The following is a 19,748-nucleotide window of genomic DNA, read 5'->3' on the forward strand; positions in this document are numbered from 1 at the left end:
CCTACCTACCTACTACTACTACTACTCTACTCTCTCTCTCTCTCTCTCTCTCTCTCTCTCTCTCTCTCTCTCTCTCTCTCTCTCTCTCTATCTTACCGCAAAATCCAGTACCTCACTTGCTGATTCCAACTACGAAGATGAGGTGTACACGCCGACGAGATACACGACTATGTCCGAATATCTCTAATCCACGCGGAGTAAACTGAGTTGCCTTTCGACGAATTCCAGATACGGTCTCTGATGACAAGCTCTGTCCGACGAGCTTGGGCAGGCCTTCAGAGTTACAATGGGAATCAAAGGTATTGGATTTATCGCTAGTTGGCAGCTTCAATGTGCGATGTAATCGTAAAATGAGGATAATGGTTGATCAGAATGTACTTATTTGTTGATGTTTTCGGTCTAATTCACTCTAAATTTAGGGGATGTGGATCCATTGATTGCATTTTTCTTTTATGGTTATCAATTGTGGTGTTCTAATCCAAAATATATGTGTTTGTGAATGTCAATTGTTGGACGAATTGCAAAGCAACCAATGGACTGTGAGTAATTGAAGATCTTACTGTTAATTCTATTGGAAATGGAATAATTATAATTGATGGATGATATATACAGAAGAAGTTATTATAGTGATTCTCAAATTTATCTATACCTTCTATGACATTTACCATGATGATGTTGCTACAAAATTGAAGATTTTTTTTTTTTTTTTGTTCTTGTTAATGTGTATCTCTATGTTTCTTTGAGTTTTAGTAAACTTAAAAAGGCAAACTAAGCATATTTGTTTATCCTTGATGTTTCTGTGCTAATTTTGGAGTTTTTTTTGTTGTAAAATGTTGTTTTGCTCTATGTGCTTTGAGTTTTAGTAAACTTAAAAAGGCAAGCTAAGCATATTTGTTTATCCTTGATGTTTCTGTAATAATTTTGGCTTTTTTTTTTTTGTCTGTAAAATGTTGTTTTGCTCTATGTGCTTGTGTTAGTACTGATGCTTGTACATTAGTTTAGCTCTTACTAGGGGCAATAGACCTCGACATATCTTTTACTGCCTCCAATAGATCTCCTACTGCCCCTAGTAGATCCCCGGACAGACCCCATGCATATTGCCTCCAAAAGACCTACTGCCCCCAATATAACCTCCGACAGACCCCCTACTGCCCCTAATATAACTCTTGATAGACCCTCTACTGCCCCTAATAGGAGGTTCTACTGACCCTAAAAAGTGGTTATACTGCCCCCAGTAGACCTACCTACTACCTCCAGTAGACCCCATGCATATTACCTCCAAAAGACCCCCTACTGCCCCCAATAGACACCCCGACACAGCCCCTACTACCCTTAATAGAACCCCCCAACAGACCCCTTACTGCCTCTAATAAAACCCCTACTGACCTCAATAGGTGGTCCTACTACTCCTAGTATGAGGTTCTACTGCCCTAAATATACCCCCCCCCCCCCCCCCCGACCACAGCCCCTACTGCCCCTAATAGACATTTTGACAAACTCCCTATTGCTCTGAATAGACCCCCTACTACCTCCAATAGACATCCTATTGTCGGAATCCAGTCAACAGCCTCTGGACAGACTTCATATTGCCCCTAATAGACGCCCTACTGCCCCCAATAGACACCTTATCGTCAGAATCTGGTCAACGGCTCTTTGAGTCCTGTCAACGGTCCCCGGAGCTTTGTCAACAGTCGTCAGAATCCGGTCAACGGTCCCCGGAGCCCCGTCAACAGTCGCTGGAGTCCGGTCAAAGGCCCCCGAAGCCCCGTCAACATCATTGGTCTTGGGAATCCGGTTATAAAAACTTTATTTTATAATAGACTCTTATAATGGTTTATTGTAGTTTATTTAATTCATTAAGGGTATAATTGTATTTTTGCTGTTTAAGTTGGCTTTTGAGAATTTTAAAATCTGATTTTGTTAATGGGAATAAAATTCTTAAAATTAAGGTCAGTGAACATTGTCCCTATATTTTATACTATATAGTTTTACCTTAATTATATTTCAAAATTAAGATTTTCAATGGCGATATTAACTAATTAGCGGAAACAACACTCTTTCAAGATGTCTATTCTTTAAAAAATACAAAAATAAATAAATAAAATAAAACTGAAACTTGGGTTTTATGTGACGTCGGAGTCCCAACTTGTGTAAAAGTAAAACTCACTCTTCTCCAACCTCTGATCGATTTCCCTCTGAAACCATCAATCCTGGACACCCCAAAAAACGCGCGAAAAATGAGCCGCGACTCTCCGGCACCGGCCACCGGACCCGGTCTGGTGATCTCCACCACGGAGCCCATCCTCTCATTCCTAATCTCCGCCTCCACCGACCCACACCTCTCCAAAGAGCTCCAGCTAACCGCCTCGAAGCTCTCGTCCAAATCCAACGTCCCCTACCGCGCCATCCGCGCCCTCTGGGTCGCTTCCCGCGCCTCCACCCGCCCCCAACTCGTCCACCTCTTCTCCGGCTCCGGCTTCGTCTTCACCAGCCCCCCTCCGAGAGAAAAGGTTACAAAACCAGATCATATGAAATTGAAATTCGAAATTAGGAATTAAAATTCTAATTGTGTTTGAATTTGAATTGGTTGTTGTGTTTTTCAGAGTGAGGAGCTGAAGACGAGGCTGAAGAAGCTGGCGGAGATGTCGGAGAGGAGTGCATATGCAGAGCTGGTGAAGGATATAACCCCTCGGAAGGACGCTGCGGAGCCTTTCTCTTCTTACAAGGATCAATTGGGCTTTGGTATGCCTAACTCATGCACCATATCTTGAATTGTTTATGAAAAATGAAAAGCTTTAACTTTTGAGGGAATCATTGCATTGCTGGTGGAATTTTGAAATTCTAAGATGAAGGCGAAAAGCTTGTTTTAATTTTGAATGACTGTCATTTAGGTGAATACAGTTGAGTTGAGCAGAGTGGTAGTAGCATAGTGTATAGATTGGGAGCAGAGTGGTAGTAGCATAGTGTATAGATTTGTTAGGACGGTGTTAGTTAAGATCAGGACGGTGTTTTGCGGTTTGAGCAAATTTGGTTGTTCTCAGAGTCTAGAAACATGACATTTAGAGAGAAGTAGCATGGTTGGAATTGTAACTACACAATGTACGGTTTATATTGAATATCACGTGCTAATTGAAATTAGATGATGAGAAATGTGCAGTTTACTCTAAAAAAGTTTTACTCTAAGATGTCTGCTACAAGCACCTTTTTCGACCTCTTTTGCGTATAAGTGAATCTTGACGGTTCCCTCCGTGTTTATAGACAGGGACTTCTTACATCAATGGTTCTTTTTCAAGGAACTCATTCATAGAATATACTTTTAGTTCTATGTTCTTTTGTGTTGTCGTTGCCGTGACATTTTCAATAATAAGAGACATGTATAAGTTTCATCCATTGAATAAACGTTTTGGACCATTTAATGGAAATAGGGAAATATCAATGAACAAATCTGAAGGAAGATGGTTGATACTAGTTCAGGTTACTGGAATATGACCTAATATAGCGAATGTTTTTTTGTGTATTTGAAGCCACTTGTTTTGAGTAAATTGCTTGTGTCAAGATAGCATTAGCTCAGGATCGAAAAAGTGTATGATTTATGTGATGAGAAAGTTCAACAAAAAGGGAGGAACTCTACTCTAAATGTTAAATGGGAAAACTCTAAGGTTTCAATATCAAGTCTAACTTCATCCTTGTGCATAAGAATGTTGCATATTCAATGTGAGAATAAATGTTGATAAAAAAAAACTAAACTCTTAAGATGCCTGCTATAAAGTGCCTGTGTTTACAGCCTTTTGCAGTTAAATTTTGCTAATTAATGTTGATCGCACTGCTAAGATACCTGCTCAGTTTTAATGAGCAGGTAAAGCAAATTCCCGATTCTAAGTAATTTATGCTGCCAAATATATTGAATGTACAAGTATATACTCAAAATGGATGATTTTGTTGATGATTTTATTTTTACGTTTATATGTTAACGTTTTCTGTCTTCAGAAGTCTTATTGAGCTTGAATGATGTAAAGCACTTAATTGGTGGTAGTACTTTTCTTTCTTTATATTAAAGCCAGGCATTTATGAATCCTTACAACAGCTTGTAGTGGTTACATTCCCAATATGATGCTTAAAAGAACTTATAATCTGGTTGAAGACTTAATCTATAATAAATGGGGAGGGCTGGTGGTAGTACGTAACTAGCAGAGTTCTGGAGAGACTTATTGTTAGGGGATTACTGGTGATCAATTTGGGAGTCAGAAGTGTAGGATCATACATCTGCACTTAGTTAACAGGTTTGGAAAAGTCTATAGGATAAAATAACACTTTAGGTACAGAAATTTTGTTTTTTGTTTTTTTTTTTATTGATTTTACTCTACTGTCTCATTTTTCTACTTGATCCCATATCAATGTCTGTGAGGAGATTGATTTATATCCTTTTGGTATTTAGTTCTCTTGTTTTCAAATAGAGCTAAGTTGTTTCATATAATATAAGTTATATATACAATTTGTTTTTTTTATGCTTTCCCTTAATTGATTTATGTTGTTTTATGTATCTTCTTTTGTTCTCTGTAATTTACATGTTCTTCGGTGGAAATATGTTTGGATGCTTGATAGCTTTGATCAGTCAAAAACTTCTACAGGTTTACATGTAGTGGTGACCATGTTTACCGGCTATTTGGTTGGATATGCTGCATTCAGAGCATTGTTTAGCCACAGTCCTGTGATGGTATGCATTAGTACAAGACCAGTGTTATATATAGAGTTATTTGGTTTTTTGGTACCGTAGTATTCGGTAATTCATTATTGGGTTCTTAGGTTTTTATTCTCACTTTTTTCTAATGTTAATGAATTTGATGGGATTTTTATATTCTCAGTTCAGAATCCTGTGATATGTTATTTGTTTTTACTAGTATTATCAAAACTGATGGCACTTTTATATTTTCATTTCAGAATGCTGCTGGAGGCATTCTTGGGTTGGTCATTGGCATGCTCGTAGAAACACTTATGTTCATAATTCAAGCTTCCCGCTACGATCTTAAATCAACATCAGCTTCTTCCACATCCAGGCTAAAGAAGGATCAGTAGATTTGTTTGTTTAAGGTTAATTTTTTATTTTTTTTTCAAATAAATATGAAACATGCAAGGAGATTCTTATGGCAAAACATACAAATTTTAAAGGTCTGCACAATATAATGACAGCAGCCACGGATGTTAGCTCATTTGCTAAGTCATGATCCAGTTAGCATGGTTGTTAAGGTAATTGATAGCATGTATTGGTTCTTAGAAGTTTTGTCGACCAGCTTCTAGATGTGGTTAACAAATTAGTATAAGCTTCGGTCTGCCTTTGATTCTACTGACCATAGCACAAAAACAGAAATCAAGTATTTAACAAAGTATGATACTGTTCTCCTTTCATGAAGATGGAATTGCATCCACTTGAGCTCATTTAGAATGGGTGCAGGAAGCTTATCCCAATCTCTTTGTCAATCTCCTATCTGACAGAAAAGTTGTCAACATCTTCTAACTGATATTGACTAGAACTAGCTTTATCACCATGCCAATAATGGATACTGATACTGACATCTAAGGGTTGCAATCAATATTGTTGGAAACATGTTTATGATAGCATCTCTTTCCACTTGCAATCATGGTGTCTTCCTGTGATGTTATTCTGTCATGTTCTATCTTGAAACTTAAATTTGAAGATGAAACAATAGTGAACAGGACATGTGAAACCTTTTTCTCGTACTGTTGAAACCAGGTACTCTATTGTGCATCAAGAACTCAACTCTGCCAAATTCCTTTGCTGGAAGCTTGGGAGTTTGGATATATTCTTGTACTTCTACATTTAGGAGCTGATTACCAGTTACTGGACATCATGGGCGCCCATTTGGGAGATTGAGTTTCATTAAGCTGAGGTCAAAGGCAGAAGGGAGTCTTCAAACTCTGGCTCTCCCGGTGAATGTATGTATATTTGGTTTTGTTCAAAGTAGAAATTTTTTTGAGCTTTTTTCCATTTTGACCTGTAATTCTTATAATCTGAAGAAAAATTAAGATTAATATCTAGTTTCATAATACTCAATACTCAATTTGGTGGTTTGTATTAAATTATTGGACATGGATGCAATTACTAAAATAGAAATATCAAGTGAGTGTACTGTGGCCTTTGGCTTTGCATTTCTTCTACTGGATACTATTTAGATGTGGATTAAGACAATGCTTGATTTGATAAGGTTGGTAAGCAATCCTAATTAACAAAAATCATGTGCTTGAATATATCAAACGGAAGCTTATCAAGTGCAGAACTGTGTGAGATTTTTCAAGCAGATGAGACAGATTAACAACAGGATTGGATCGATTCAGCTATAAAACATTAATAGTAGATCAAATTTTCTATTCTAAATTGGAAGAAGAGTGTTCTTCTCTCAAAAGTCTTAATCAGATGAGCCTAATTAGATAAGGTGCATCTACATATATAATTTATTACTTTAATACAGCATTGCTACGGGAACAAATCATGTGTTGACAAAGGAAGAAAAGATTGATCAAAAGGAAGCTAAGTGCAAAGCTATGGAGATTTTTTCCGGCAGATTAGACAAAGTAAAGAAGAAGAAGATTAGATCGACTAATTTTAAACATCGAAAATGGATCAAATTTTCTTGTCTTTTTTTTTAAGAAACAATTTTCTTGTCTTCTTTTCTGAATGGGAAGAAGATTTTTCTTCTCTCAAGTCTTAATATAATCACATCGTTGACATGAACCTTATACAGATAAGGTGCATCTGCATATTCTATTACTTTATGAAGATTGTTATGGGAAAAATCTTGTTTAAGATTTTATTTAAAGGCGATTAAGTTTCAAGTAAAAATGTTCCCTGTTTTAATCGAGACAATTTTGTTAGGTAAATGAAATTTACACTCTATTTTATAATCCACATTTCTCCTTTTCTTTTTAGAATAAAATTTTTCTAAACAGACAAAACACATGTTACTATAGACAAAACCTAACTTACTAAAAGAGAAAGTCAATGGTGTGGGTTGTAAAACGGGGAGTGTAATGTTCAACTCCCTTTTGTTAATGCATATGGAACCAAAATGATCAACCAAGAATACTACAAACAGTTTGTAATTCCAATTACGGTTTTATTAGATGTCTTATTACTAGAAGGCAAAATATCATAAATAATCACTGACTTTTGATTCATTAATCATTTTACTCACTCACGTTTCAAAAATATCATTTAACTCACGCATTTTTAATTCCGTATCTCACTTAACTCACTGCAGTTAGAATTACCGTTAGAAACCGTTAACATGAAGGGTATATTTGCCTTATTAGAAATCCCTCTTTTTTTCCGATACCTCCACCACCGCCGGCAAATATTGCGAAATGGTGTTTATACTCGAAATGACTTCGTCTTGAGGACTCATGGAGAACTTTATAACTGTGAAGAAGATCCTCATGTTTCATGTTCGGTCTATCTAGGCATAAACATGGAGGATCGATGTATCTGGGTTCCTGTTACCACTACTGCGCTCGTGCATCACGTTTGCTTTGCTTGGGAAGCACTCGATTCTGAGGCACGTATTCATAACCCAGATGTTTCTGCCACACGTCGTTCACTCTGAGCAACTGTCACATGACAACACATGGAGCCATAACTTCATGTCTTCATCTGGAACCAAAATATATAGATTACCTATTACAGTGGGGAAATTTAGCCCCTGCCCCAAGTAACATGCAGCAGCAATGGATTTCTTAATTTTCTCTTTTTATTTATTTTTTATTTTTTTTATTTTTATGGGTCTCTGCAAGCATAGTTGTAGTGCATCGGGAATGAATGGAAATGAGACAGAAAGGGGAGATGGACCATATTTTCTGCAGATCCATCTGAGTCGCTACCGGGAAAGAGAAGCAAACCAAAACCCTAGCTATTTTGGACTCTCTTTTCTGTTTCTCTCTGTAACAAAACAGCAGAGGATGGGAACACAGAAACAAACTGTGCCAAACCATATGCGCCAACCTTATCCGATTCTGAATTGAACGTGGTAATTAACCCAGAAATAGACCAATATTGTTTCTTTTTTCCTCTATCGATCATAGAACAATAATGCAGCTCCAAACTGAGAGTAGCCCTATATATCCTAGCTACATTTTCACTTTTTCGTCATCAAGCTCTTGTATTCTTCTATTGATCCAAAAATCCGGTGATCATCACTTTAATTTTTCTTTTTTCTTTTTGCTGAATGAGCAATAGAGCCAATGCTACTACTTGTATATATCATATATGCCACTGTCAATTCATTTGGACGATTAATTCCTTGTCTAAAAACCATACATAAAGCCCACAATTTTGTTTAAAACCCTCTCTAAACTCCTAGATTTCCAACAAACCACCTGACCCAAATTTACTTTCATGTCCTTGCACTGAAACTTGCTTTTATTGGATTGGACAAAAGTATTGATCTCATCATTACATGCATAATCGAAATGAAATGGTATTGATCTCATAAGACACGCCTCGGATGGGACATGGGAGGATTCTGGTTAAAACTTGGCAAATATTATTTACAGTTTTGATTAGTTCTACCATGCAATATTTTTGTTCTATTTTGAGCAATATTGTCAGGTGAATCATCTTTACAAGATCTTGCGTATCAGCTTATATCTCATATACAACATTTAATCAAAATGTTTCATTTGAAAAACATAATTTTGTGTCATATTAGCCGACACATAAGATGAGTTCTAACATTATATTCTTATTTTACGACCTTTCATTTAATATCTATTGATAAAATAAAGTATATATAACGATATAACGATATAACTTTACAAAAACTCATGACATATAACGCAAAATTGTTTTGAATTTCACCAACTTAGCAAGGATTCTCCTTCGTGAAACTTAAAGATACCAAAATAGTACTCATAACACTGACTTTTTACCGACCTTGAAATTTCAGCTCTTTGTTTCCTCGGTCGTCTTTTAAAGACATATCCTTGGTCCTCTCCCACATAAGTTGGAAAAAAACGAGTGTTCGGGACATAAGTGCAAATATAGGTCTATTTATCGAACTTTTGACAAGAAAAACCGAAATTTTTTAGCCATGAACATTGAGTTCAAATCAATGTTGAAAATAATTTCAAGAAATAGACAGTATCACAAAAACTTGCTGTGAATAATCAATCACGAAAAGAATTACACGGAAAACTTTCCAAATAAGTCGACAAAGAATCCCCTGAAAAGTTACCAAATGGGTAACAACTACGTCCCCACTGTCCAAAAATCTTTACCAAAATGAGATAAGTGTCTGTAGTATTGGATTGGGGGGTCTGAAAATGAAACCTCCTCTAGTGCAACAGTCCGTACCACCCGAACTTTTGTCGCGACTCCTTCACTTGGCGCCCCTTGATTCCTCCCCTCATCACGTCCTTCCCGCCGACTCCACCGGCGTCCCCTCCTCACGTGCCCCCCTCACGTGCACCTCCACACGTGTCCCCATCTCACCTCACCCCCAGTCAACTTCAACCCCAATCCAACAGCCCCCTCATCACCTATATATACACCTCACACCCTCGTCCCACTTCAAAAACCAGAGCTCAAGCTCAAGGTCAAGTCTGGAAAAAGTAGACCAAAAAAATCTTCGAATCGCTTCCAGTGATGAAATCATCTGTTCTGATCCGAACCAGTTCCATTGGCCTCGCCGTCTCCGGCTCCCCTAGAGTCTCCCTCTCCCGCTCCGACTCTCTCTCCGGCCTCTTCTCGCCTGAGAAGACCAACGCCGCCGCGTCTCCGAGGATCTGCCTCCAGCTCGACGTCAACAGCCGCCGCGACAGGGAGACCATCCGGCGGGCTCTCTCCGACAGCAATATTCTGCGATCGGACTCCGGTAAGGCGAGGGGCGGAAGGTCGCCGGGGAGCGGTATTCCGGAAGCCGAGATGGAATTTAACGGCGGAAGCAAGACGGTGACGAACGAGAGAGAGGAGCGGAGGAAGATGGGAGCGTATTATCTGGAGATGCTCAAGTCTAATCCCAGTGATCCTCTCCTTCTCAGAAACTACGGCCAGTTTCTGCACGAGGTATATGATTTACTTAATTTTGCTCATGATTTTTAATTATTTGGTTAATTTTGTTTCGATAACAATGGGTTTGGAATTGAATATTATTGAAGGTGGAGAAGGATATGGTGCGAGCTGAGGAGTACTATAGCAGAGCAATATTGGCTAGTCCCGGAGACGGCGAGGTGTTGTCGCTGTACGGGAAGCTGATATGGGAGAGTCAAAGGGATAAGGATCGAGCCAAATCTTACTTTAACCGGGCGGTTTCGGCCTCACCTGACAATAGGTATGTTTTGCTATCTCTACTGGATTCAAAGTCTAATGTCCTGAATAGTACAGCATAGAAGTGATAGAACCAGTTTGTGTTATCATTATCTTTGCTCTGCCTTCTTCAGTAAACTTTTAGTGGAATCATAGTTTCTTTTATTAGAAAATTGAAAGGAGTAAGATTGAGAGAGGTGAGGATAAGGATGTCTTGAGATTTTTAGGTGATATATTCCAAGGGTATTTCGGGCATGAAATTGTAGTTGATTGTCGCGGAGTTAACATGGCACACTAGCATTTTGTTTTTGCTATTTTTTTCTTGTTTGTCCTTGGGTTGGAAAGGCACCAGATCCTATCAAAGCTTTAAGTCCCGTTTCAGAAAACAATCAAAGCTTTAAGTTTAGCTTGTTATCCAATTAGAGTTCTGGATTTAATCTAATTGAAGCAAGGGAGATCCAAAACTATAGTCTTTAGGATTTGATTAGTACTAGGTATACTCCTCTCTGCATTTTTGTAAAGAAGAGTAAAGGTAGTGCGTTTTGTTCTACAAGTTTTGTGAAACAGTTAGGATGACCTGTAGAGAAAAAACTCAAAAAGTGCTCGGAATGTTTCTCAATTTGGAAGCCATATTCTTTTTCTCAACTCTACTTTCCTTGTTAAGTGAGTCGCATAATAAGAGTACAATGGACGGCAAATCCGAAATTTGAATCACAACTGAAGCAGTAACAACTTAATTTAGATCTTTGACTATAGTTAGCTGCTAAATGTATTAATATGTGTGCTTGCCTATTCCTATGCAGCATGGTTTTGGGATCCTTTGCAAGCTTCATGTGGGAAGCAGAGGAAGACGAAGAAGATGATGAAGAATTCAACAGTAACAGTACAACTGCTCAAGTCTCATCAGCAGCTGAGCTAGTTCCAGTGTTTTAGCATGAACTTGATGTATTACACTATGTTGCGCCAAGTCACATGAGGATATCGGTCTATGAGAAAAGCCTTTTTAGCCTTCTACTGTAACACTAAGTCACTAACTAACGTGAAGAAACAAGAAATAAATAGCTATGCTAATGGAGCATGTAGGTACGAATCTACGTATCTCTATGAGCTCAAATCTAAGCTATAGCTAAGTACGTGGGAGATTCTAGTCTTCAAGAGGATAAGAGTTGGAGAGTTCATCAATCTCTTCTCTATGTCAATATATATACACTAATCTAATGTGTGCCATCCTGCATATTTTGTATCTCTTGAGAGTGTAAACTTGCTTGGAAAATGATAATAAAGTCAAATGATCACTTGTATCGTGTTCATTGATAAAATCTTCGCAAAGATTATTTAGGTTAACAGCGATTTAATATGGTAAAAATGTGACGGACCATTTTTTTTATTTTTTATGTCATTTGATAAAAGCCCAAAATTCAAATCTCATCCTAACAATGTGTTCATGAGTATCGTTTTCTTAACTTTGAACTTCTGCCCACTTCTAATGCAATTTACTCTTACTCAAGTTATTACCCGTCTTACATGATTTATTTTTGTAGCAGACGAGGTACCTTCATTCTTGTATAGACTTGCTTGAATATGAGCGTTCTAGCACTCTCTATTAGTCTATTTTAGTTTTTTTTTCTTTTTTTTGACACTCTTTTCGGATTGTTCGTGGTATTCCAAAAGCTTCATAAACCCAAAGACTAATCCGTTAGGGACCCGCCAGCTAACAGGGCGTTGCAGCCCCTCCTTTGATCACGTTTATAATTCAATAATAACATTAAGTAGCACTACGTGGGGGTTCCATATCATGAAGTTCCTGTGGTATGACCTAATACATCCACTACACTAGTCTACTTTAGTTTAGGTAAGTTATTCCAGATTTTTTTTGCCGGATTTCTTACAAAAGTTTGCTAGATTTCAACCTTTCTTTGTCATTGATCTAATAAAATCAACTTCTAGTTTCAAAAATGAAAAGGTTATCACATAAGCACGCCTCCACGCGCTGCTTTAAGGACTTGTGTTTTCTTTGTGCCGTTGTTTTTGTTTGGCAGCTCATCGAACCGACACGGCCTCTAGCCTCGTCAGAGGGTGGTGAGTGCAGCCAGACGTGTGTTATTATTGTGTTGAGGGCATATGAATGGAATGGGTTAAGTTATCCGCTGACGACGACAAGTACATGGATATATCAACCCGGTAACACTTCATCAGTGGGGGGCACGCCAATGCGATGTTGCTTCGGTGGTGGGATGAGATTGAGTCGGAGGGTTGGTTGGTAACGGGAAATGTGGGTAGAGGAACGAGGTTGTATTGTGCATAGAGGCCATGATCTCAACGTGATGCAATTCGGAAGTCTCAACCCATATTTGGTTTGGTTTTAAGGGTGGTGCAACAAGGATGGAGTCTTATACTCTTGTTCACGATGGTGAGTAAATTAAATAAGTAAGCTCTTAGTCACGATATAGCACTATAGTTTTGTTAACATGAAGCCATGTTTAACGGCCATTTTAACATAAGCATTTTATATCACTACAATAATGATTTGATTAAAAAAAAACATGTTCATTTTTTCGCAGAAGCGTGCTTACCTCTTTAATACCCGAAGAAGGAAACAAAATCCGACCCAGCCCGCTATCACACCTCTTTTCTTCTTTCGGGTCGAAATCTCTTTCAAACTCTCCTAGGGTTTCAACCCGCCACTTCCCTCTATAGCTCGGAAAAAATAAGCTCCCCCCCTCTTTGAGTCTTAATTTCTCAAGCCAAACAATGGGAAGGAAGAAACCCAAGGACCCGGAAACCGACGCCGTTTCGGGTCAGCCCGACATCTTCAAAACCCTATTCGGCGACGCTGCCACCCCGGACGCCTCAGCCGCCATCTTCTCCGACGACAACCCCTTCCGGAGGAAGAATCACGAACCAGGTTCAGCCTTTGCCGCTGCTCCGTCGCTCGAAACCGTCGCTAACGCCAACCACGGCGGCGCCAATGGTGAGGTGAAGAAGAGGAAGAAGAAGGCGACGGATTCGGTTGCTGAAGAAGAAGAAGCTCCGTTAGAGAGCAAGAAGAAATCGAAGAAGGAAAACCCTAATTTGGAGTCTGAAAAGGAAGATGATATAGTTTCCAATTTGGTTTTGGGGCTAGGATCGGATGATCCGAATCTGGGTAAGAAGAAGAGGAAGAGGGATGAGCTTGAGAGGGAGTATGAAGCGAAGAAGTACGGTGTGAAGGAGAATCAGGAGGAAGGAGATGTGGGGAAGAAAGTTGGGGAGAAGAGGAAGACGGTGGATAATCCAGCTGATATGCTGGTTTCCGAGGAAGGTTTCGATGATGAAAGTAAGCTGCTGAGGACTGTTTTCGTTGGGAATTTGCCGGTGAATGTGAAGAAGAAGGTGTTGATTAGGGAGTTCAGTAAGTTTGGGGAGGTGGAGAGTGTGAGGATTCGGTCTGTACCGATAGAGGATGTGAGTTTTTTTATTTTTTTGCCGGAATGGTTTTCGAGTTTTAACTGTTGATTGTTGTTTTGTGATTGATTTGTGCATGTGATCATGTTTGTGCAGACAAAAGCTCCCAGGAAAGTAGCTGTGCTTACAAAGAAGCTCCATAAGAAAGCTGACAGGTAAGATGCCGATTACTTCATTTTGTCTCAAAGTTGTATTTTTCATTTTGAAGGTGCATATTGCAGTTATTGTCTGGTTTGGATTGATTGTGTATGTTTTAACCTTTCTATTATAATCCATTTTGGCACAGATAGAAATTTTATTGTTAAGTTTAAATGGTTCGTATATAGTTGAGAAGTGAACTCCATATTGAATTTTAATGCTCATTCTGTATTGCAGTGTGAATGCATACATTGTTTTCAAGTCAGAGGAATCTGCACAGGCTTCTCTGTCGCATAACATGGCTGTGGTATGCTATTCTCATCATTTTGGATCAGATGTTAGTTGAGCTGGATGAAAGCTGAACTAGTTGAAGGTCTTGTTGCTTGACATATCATGTATTTTGATGTAGGTTGAAGATCATCACATTCGTGTTGACAGAGCATGCCCACCTCGTAAGAAGCTGAAAGGAGAGAATGCTTCTGCTTATGATCACACGAGAACTGTATTTGTGGGCAACCTTCCCTTTGAAGTAAAGGTAAGTAGCGCTTTCTGATTATTTTTTTATCATTTTTGGGCATATCTGTCCCTGCAATTGGCATTTTTCTTGCTGACCTCGGTTGTAATGTGCTTGTCCTATTTATTTATTTTTTCTCAGGATGAAGAAGTGTATCAGTTGTTTTGTGGCACCAACAATCAGGAATCTGGAGTTGAAGCCATTCGCATAATCAGGGACTCTAACGTTGGTCTAGGAAAGGGCATTGCTTATGTTCTGTTTAAAACAAAGGTATGGGCATTTTGTTTTCAGTACTTAATGAACCATTTACTGTCAACTTTCCTGGAAAGCAAGTATTTCATAAACTCAGATGTGATCCATCTCGGGTTGTGCTGTTCTCTCTTGGAATAGTCTTCATATTGATGCTGGTAGACCTAGATGTGCTTGAAGCATTTATGAATTATTCGATCACAACCTTACAGTTACGTATTTAAGATGGAATATGGTCCAGTTAAATGAAGATGACAACCTTGCCTCTCTAAGTATCTGCCTCCATCTTTGCTTGAGACTAAGAAAATAAAAACTGAGACATGGAGTTGTTTACATCCCTTTTTATCAATGTGAAGATTGGAAGAAGTATATCTGTGGTCATTACTGAACTTCTAGAAAAGCCAGCTTAAAGAACATAATTTTCATAAATTCTGTTATCAAGAATGTTCTGTTTGCTCAGCAGTCCTTCTCTTTTGTCCAATATTGTTGCAACTGTTGTAGATCTTATGAGTTGTCTATGTTTTGGTCTACCAGGAAGCTGCGAATGCAGTTGTGAGGAAACGAAATCTGAAGCTTCGAAATCGGGAACTCAGGCTTTCTCATGCAAAACCAGAGTCTGTCACATCTAAGAGCAAAAACCAAGATTCCACCCCATCTAAGAGAAGCAACCCATCACCTGCATCAAATTCTAAATCCCCAGCTAAAAGGCCAGCTGTCGGTCCAAGGACTCCAGAGTTCAAGGGAAATTCAAAGGCTACTATGTCCTACCAGGGTGTACGTGCGGGTAAAAATGGTGTCCAAAAGTATCCAAAAGCCAAGTTTGAATCAAGGCCTCAGAGTGGAGTGAAGCCAAAAGAACGTATGGAGAAAAGACCATCAGTTGCTGCCAGAAAAGCTAAGGCCGCATTCCAAGGTAGTGCTCCTTCAAAAGAAGCAGGTGTGAAGCGTAAGATGGATAGCCGAACTCCAGAGAGCTCCCACCAGAAAAAGAAATTCAAGAAATTTAGGTAGGAAAGGACTACACAAATACTTGCTCCATATCTTAGGGGCCATATACAGATGAAAGGCTCTCTGCCCTCCAGCTCTGGGGCTAGAGAAGTTGAATTATGTACCCTGTCCGAAGCTTCTAATATTTTTGTGTACAAGTCACTGACGTTAAATCAAATGTATTTTCTGTTGGTTCATTTACATGAATTACAAAGTTTCCTTCTTCTGGTTCCAATATATTGTGGAGGCCATGTGGATTATAATGATTTATCAGTAGGAACAGGTTCAAGATGTTATGAAGGCAAGCAGGTGGCTTTTCTCTGTAGGGAATTTCAGAGTCGTTTTGAGCATCTCTCTTGAACCATTTTGGTTTTGGTTTTGTCTTTCAGTAGATGCTTGATGTTCCAAGTATTATTCCCAACTAAAAGTGGCCAAGTTGGGTAAGCTTCTATCAATTTTGAGTGTGAAATAGATGATCTACTTGATAAGAAGTGTGACATAGATTATCCAATTGTTGATAAGAAGTGTGACATAGCAACATCTCAAGAAAAATAAATTAAGAAAAAAAATACAAAGCAACATTTCATTATTTGTTATGAACCAATTATCAACAATATGTAGATCCTTTTGCAGCACGTCACATAATCTTCTATGATGTCCTATCTAGCGAAAATATCAGCAATCCACCTATATTCCTTTGAAACCATTTCATTACTTGGTATAAAATACTTTATACAGCTCAAGCAAGCAGGCAAGTCTTCTCAATAAGAACCTGTGGCGCCAAGTTTCTTGACCAGGTTTCGCTGTAGAGGAACAATATTATGCGACTCTGCAACTCGTTTTAAACCAAGGGCTTTCGTACAAGGCAATTTTAGGAACCATCATTACTTGCAAACATCAAACTTCTCAAGATTAGTTCAGGCACAAGCAATCATGAAGTAAGAAATCTCATGCTTATCCACTAAGCATTCGAGTGGAAATTGTAAGCTTTGCAAATTAGTTGTTGTAGTCGTTTAAAGAAATAGTTCAACACTAAAAACATGAAAAACTTGAAACTTAACTAGAAACTGCCTTTACATTCTATTACGATACTGATACACATTGTCACATAACCTATGAAACTGAGATTAAAGTTTACATACACATTGTCACATAACCTATGAAACTGAGATTAAAGGACACCTTCCCATATTCTACCAGTGAAGCTCCATCGCTGCAGTAATTTCCACAACGAACAGAGCGCTTTCTGGTGCAATTATTTGATGCTAAAGAGGTGATACCCAAATGGCTGCAAGCACAACAAGGGGCCAATGTACACCGAGCAAAGTGAGCAAGTGAAATGCTATGATTTGTTCTTGCTCACTAGCGTGGGAGTAACCGAGACAACTCCAATGAAGAACAAGGTGGCTATTGAGTTGAAGTCGTAGAGATCTCCAAGCGAACGCAATTCTCCGAGAGCTAGTCCAGCCTGAGCACAAAAACATGAGTCAGTGATACATAGGCACAACTAGTGACAGTTGAGCAACAGTGCGAATACAATAATCACCAAAATAATCACTCATGTCATGTTTTAGATTAGACCTATTTCTATCCCACCATCCACCACATAGCAATTGGCCTGAGCTCCAACCAACTTACATTCATTTGGCAACCCTGGTGTTGCTCATTAACTAGAAGTGTATACTAAGATGACATTGGGTTCTATGGTGGAATGACACAGGATGAAAACTGTTATGCAGAACCGAAGTTATATTTCGTTCAAAACTTGAAAACAGACATTGTTCGCAGTTGGAGAAACAAGCAATCATGTTCCCATGAACCAGGGATGAGTCAAGATAGGGATGAGATTAAGATATGATAGTGTTTCTCTCTGCAAAAAGAATTGGCTTGCCAACTGATGAAAATAAGAAGTCATTCTGGCATAATGATTCTTACTTTGATGATTTCGCCAGAATATCATTCTGGAATTTCATTCTGTCCTACCATAAAGTTTCTATGTTATGAACAACTCCATTGCAATCAGTTACCAAAATTGAAAAGAATTAAGAGATATATACCCTGACAGTGACGTAAGCAGCAGGTATCAGACCAATTGAGGTTGCCAGGAAGAATGTATGATAAGGCACATCAACAATTGGTGAAGCAACATTAATAAATGTGTTTGGCAAGGTTGGAGTTAATCGGAGAAACAACATGTAGTTCAACAGCCGCGCTCTTCTTTTAGCCACCTGGATGTAAGAAAGATAATAAGTAAATAATTTAATTGCATTCGTGAGGTGCACATATGCAGATGGACAACTGGATTTACCTGGTTTTGGAAGAAAAGGAGCTTGTCGGGCCAAAGAGAGGTGGCAAGGGGCCTCCCTATCACCTTTGACAAGAAATAACAAGAAGAAGCACCAGCAGTGGCATTGAACACAACCAAAGCTACACCTCTGAAGACTCCAAAAAGGGAACCAGCAAGCAACGACATGAACACAGTTCCAGGAATCATGAATGTCTGCATGAATATATAAACCATACAGTACCCTAACAAAACCTGAGCTGTGTAGTCACTTGTGTAGTCTTCAAGGTGATCTCTACAAAAGAAGAAGACAGCAACGGAATCTGTCAAAACCATATTCCAGAATCTCTCTATAAATGAGGCAATACATCAAGGGTGCAAACAGAATACATTGGCCATCAAACAGTGGGACTATATTAGCAACAAGGAATCAGGTTCAAAGTTCTACTACTTTTCTGATCTTCGTCTATGCCTCAAGAAATGATTCCAGCAATAAAATCATCAATCCGAAGGAATTTGTCTTTAAACAGTCGTAACAAACTAACCCACTTTAGGTTACAACAAGGAATTACTTCAAAGTATGATAGCATTATTGCATCACATAGGGCATTTGCAGCATAAAGGTCATAAGGATCAAAACAAAAACAGTAGCAAACAACAACGGATCATAAGTCCCTACTCCAGAATCCACTTCAATGAGGCCTGGTGCACTACAGAAACCCTTTAAACTTTTAAGAAAACAGCTCCCCTAGTCAAGTTTGACTATTTACTACAAATATCAACAGCTCTCTGATACAGCTAACACCATGAAAAACCAAAAACCCAGATTGGGATTGCATGCATTTAAACAAAAACACACTTCTCCTATCAAAAGTTCTTCCTTTTCTCCCAAGACACCCACAAAAGCTCTCATCTTTATAAACCCAATTCACCAATCTAAGCTATATCAACACCAACCCATTTAACACATTGAAAAGAAAACATGAATCAAAGCTCCAATGAATCCAATCCGTAGAAGAAGAAAAAAAAAAAAGGAACACTACCTTAGGATTTGGAGGTCTTGGAGGGTCCGGGGGAGCTTGAGAAAGCTGTAATCGGATGCGGGCATGGTTAGGTAAACACCCATAAGGCCGAACAGAAAACCCAGCACCACCGTGGAAGCCACCGTCATCTCCCAAAAGTTCAATGGGAATTTACTGATAGATCCCTTCACATCCCCTTCCCCTTCCTCATTGTTGTTCTCTATCTTCCCCATCTCTCTCTAAATTTCCCTTCTTTTGTGTGTAATTTGGTAATTTCTCCTCCTGGGGAAAATTTAGAGAGGAAAGGAGAGAAAGCCTCCTCCTTTGTGTCTTGCAGCTTCTGTTTTCTCTCTCCTCTTCTCTATTTTATGGGGAGAGAGAGAGAGAGAGACACACAGACAAGCATATTCGCTGGTGGAGTTGTAAACTTGTAACTAATTCTTTGGAAAAATAAATTAAATTTGAAGGAAAAAAAAACCAGAGGGAAACAAAACAAACGTATTGATCTGAGTTTGGTTTTTAGCACATTGGATTTCGGAAGGAGTCGTATTAGGTGTCTTCGAGTTTGCTTCTGAGTTCTGACTTAACATGCATATTACGACAAACTCTAGCTCCACAGAACCTCCACCGTATCGACCCACTGGCCACGGCATACCCTATTCAAGCACAAGCACAAGCCACGTTAGCGCATACATGTTTCACAATTAAAAGTTTGGTTATTTGTACGTATGATCATGTAAATATGAATGATATGATAACAAAAGAAAAACTCGTTTACTTCAAAAAAAAAAAAAAAAA

At 38.8% G+C, this 19,748-nt stretch overlaps 4 protein-coding genes across 4 annotated transcripts; 3 read left to right on the forward strand and 1 right to left on the reverse strand.

The window, feature by feature from the left end:
• Positions 1–2,141: 2,141 nt before the first annotated feature.
• On the forward strand, positions 2,142–6,164 carry LOC101310803. Its single transcript, XM_004300364.1, has 5 exons — positions 2,142–2,510; positions 2,604–2,742; positions 4,629–4,714; positions 4,939–5,088; positions 5,750–6,164. Exons 1-4 carry the CDS (start codon positions 2,238–2,240, stop codon positions 5,071–5,073), a joined length of 633 nt encoding a protein of 210 aa, XP_004300412.1. The 5' UTR covers positions 2,142–2,237; the 3' UTR covers positions 5,074–5,088; positions 5,750–6,164.
• Positions 6,165–9,547: 3,383 nt separating this feature from the next.
• On the forward strand, positions 9,548–11,742 carry LOC101311096. Its single transcript, XM_004300365.1, has 3 exons — positions 9,548–10,072; positions 10,165–10,337; positions 11,116–11,742. The coding sequence occupies exons 1-3, from the start codon at positions 9,653–9,655 to the stop codon at positions 11,243–11,245; spliced, it is 723 nt and encodes a 240-aa protein (XP_004300413.1). The 5' UTR covers positions 9,548–9,652; the 3' UTR covers positions 11,246–11,742.
• Positions 11,743–12,515: 773 nt separating this feature from the next.
• LOC101311380 lies at positions 12,516–15,870 on the forward strand. Its single transcript, XM_004300366.1, has 7 exons — positions 12,516–12,722; positions 12,874–13,756; positions 13,853–13,911; positions 14,132–14,201; positions 14,304–14,429; positions 14,550–14,678; positions 15,192–15,870. The coding sequence occupies exons 2-7, from the start codon at positions 13,064–13,066 to the stop codon at positions 15,666–15,668; spliced, it is 1,554 nt and encodes a 517-aa protein (XP_004300414.1). The 5' UTR covers positions 12,516–12,722; positions 12,874–13,063; the 3' UTR covers positions 15,669–15,870.
• A 725-nt stretch (positions 15,871–16,595) lies between these two features.
• On the reverse strand, positions 16,596–19,338 carry LOC101311675 (uncharacterized membrane protein At4g09580-like). Its single transcript, XM_004300367.1, has 4 exons — positions 18,972–19,338; positions 17,953–18,223; positions 17,702–17,872; positions 16,596–17,112 (listed from the first exon to the last, which is right to left on the reverse strand). Exons 1-4 carry the CDS (start codon positions 19,181–19,183, stop codon positions 16,987–16,989), a joined length of 780 nt encoding a protein of 259 aa, XP_004300415.1. The 5' UTR covers positions 19,184–19,338; the 3' UTR covers positions 16,596–16,986.
• Between the last annotated feature and the right edge of the window lie 410 nt (positions 19,339–19,748).

The sequence above is a fragment of the Fragaria vesca genome, linkage group LG5 (genome assembly GCF_000184155.1).
Source record: "Fragaria vesca subsp. vesca linkage group LG5, FraVesHawaii_1.0, whole genome shotgun sequence".
NCBI classification, from domain to species: Eukaryota; Viridiplantae; Streptophyta; class Magnoliopsida; order Rosales; family Rosaceae; genus Fragaria; species Fragaria vesca.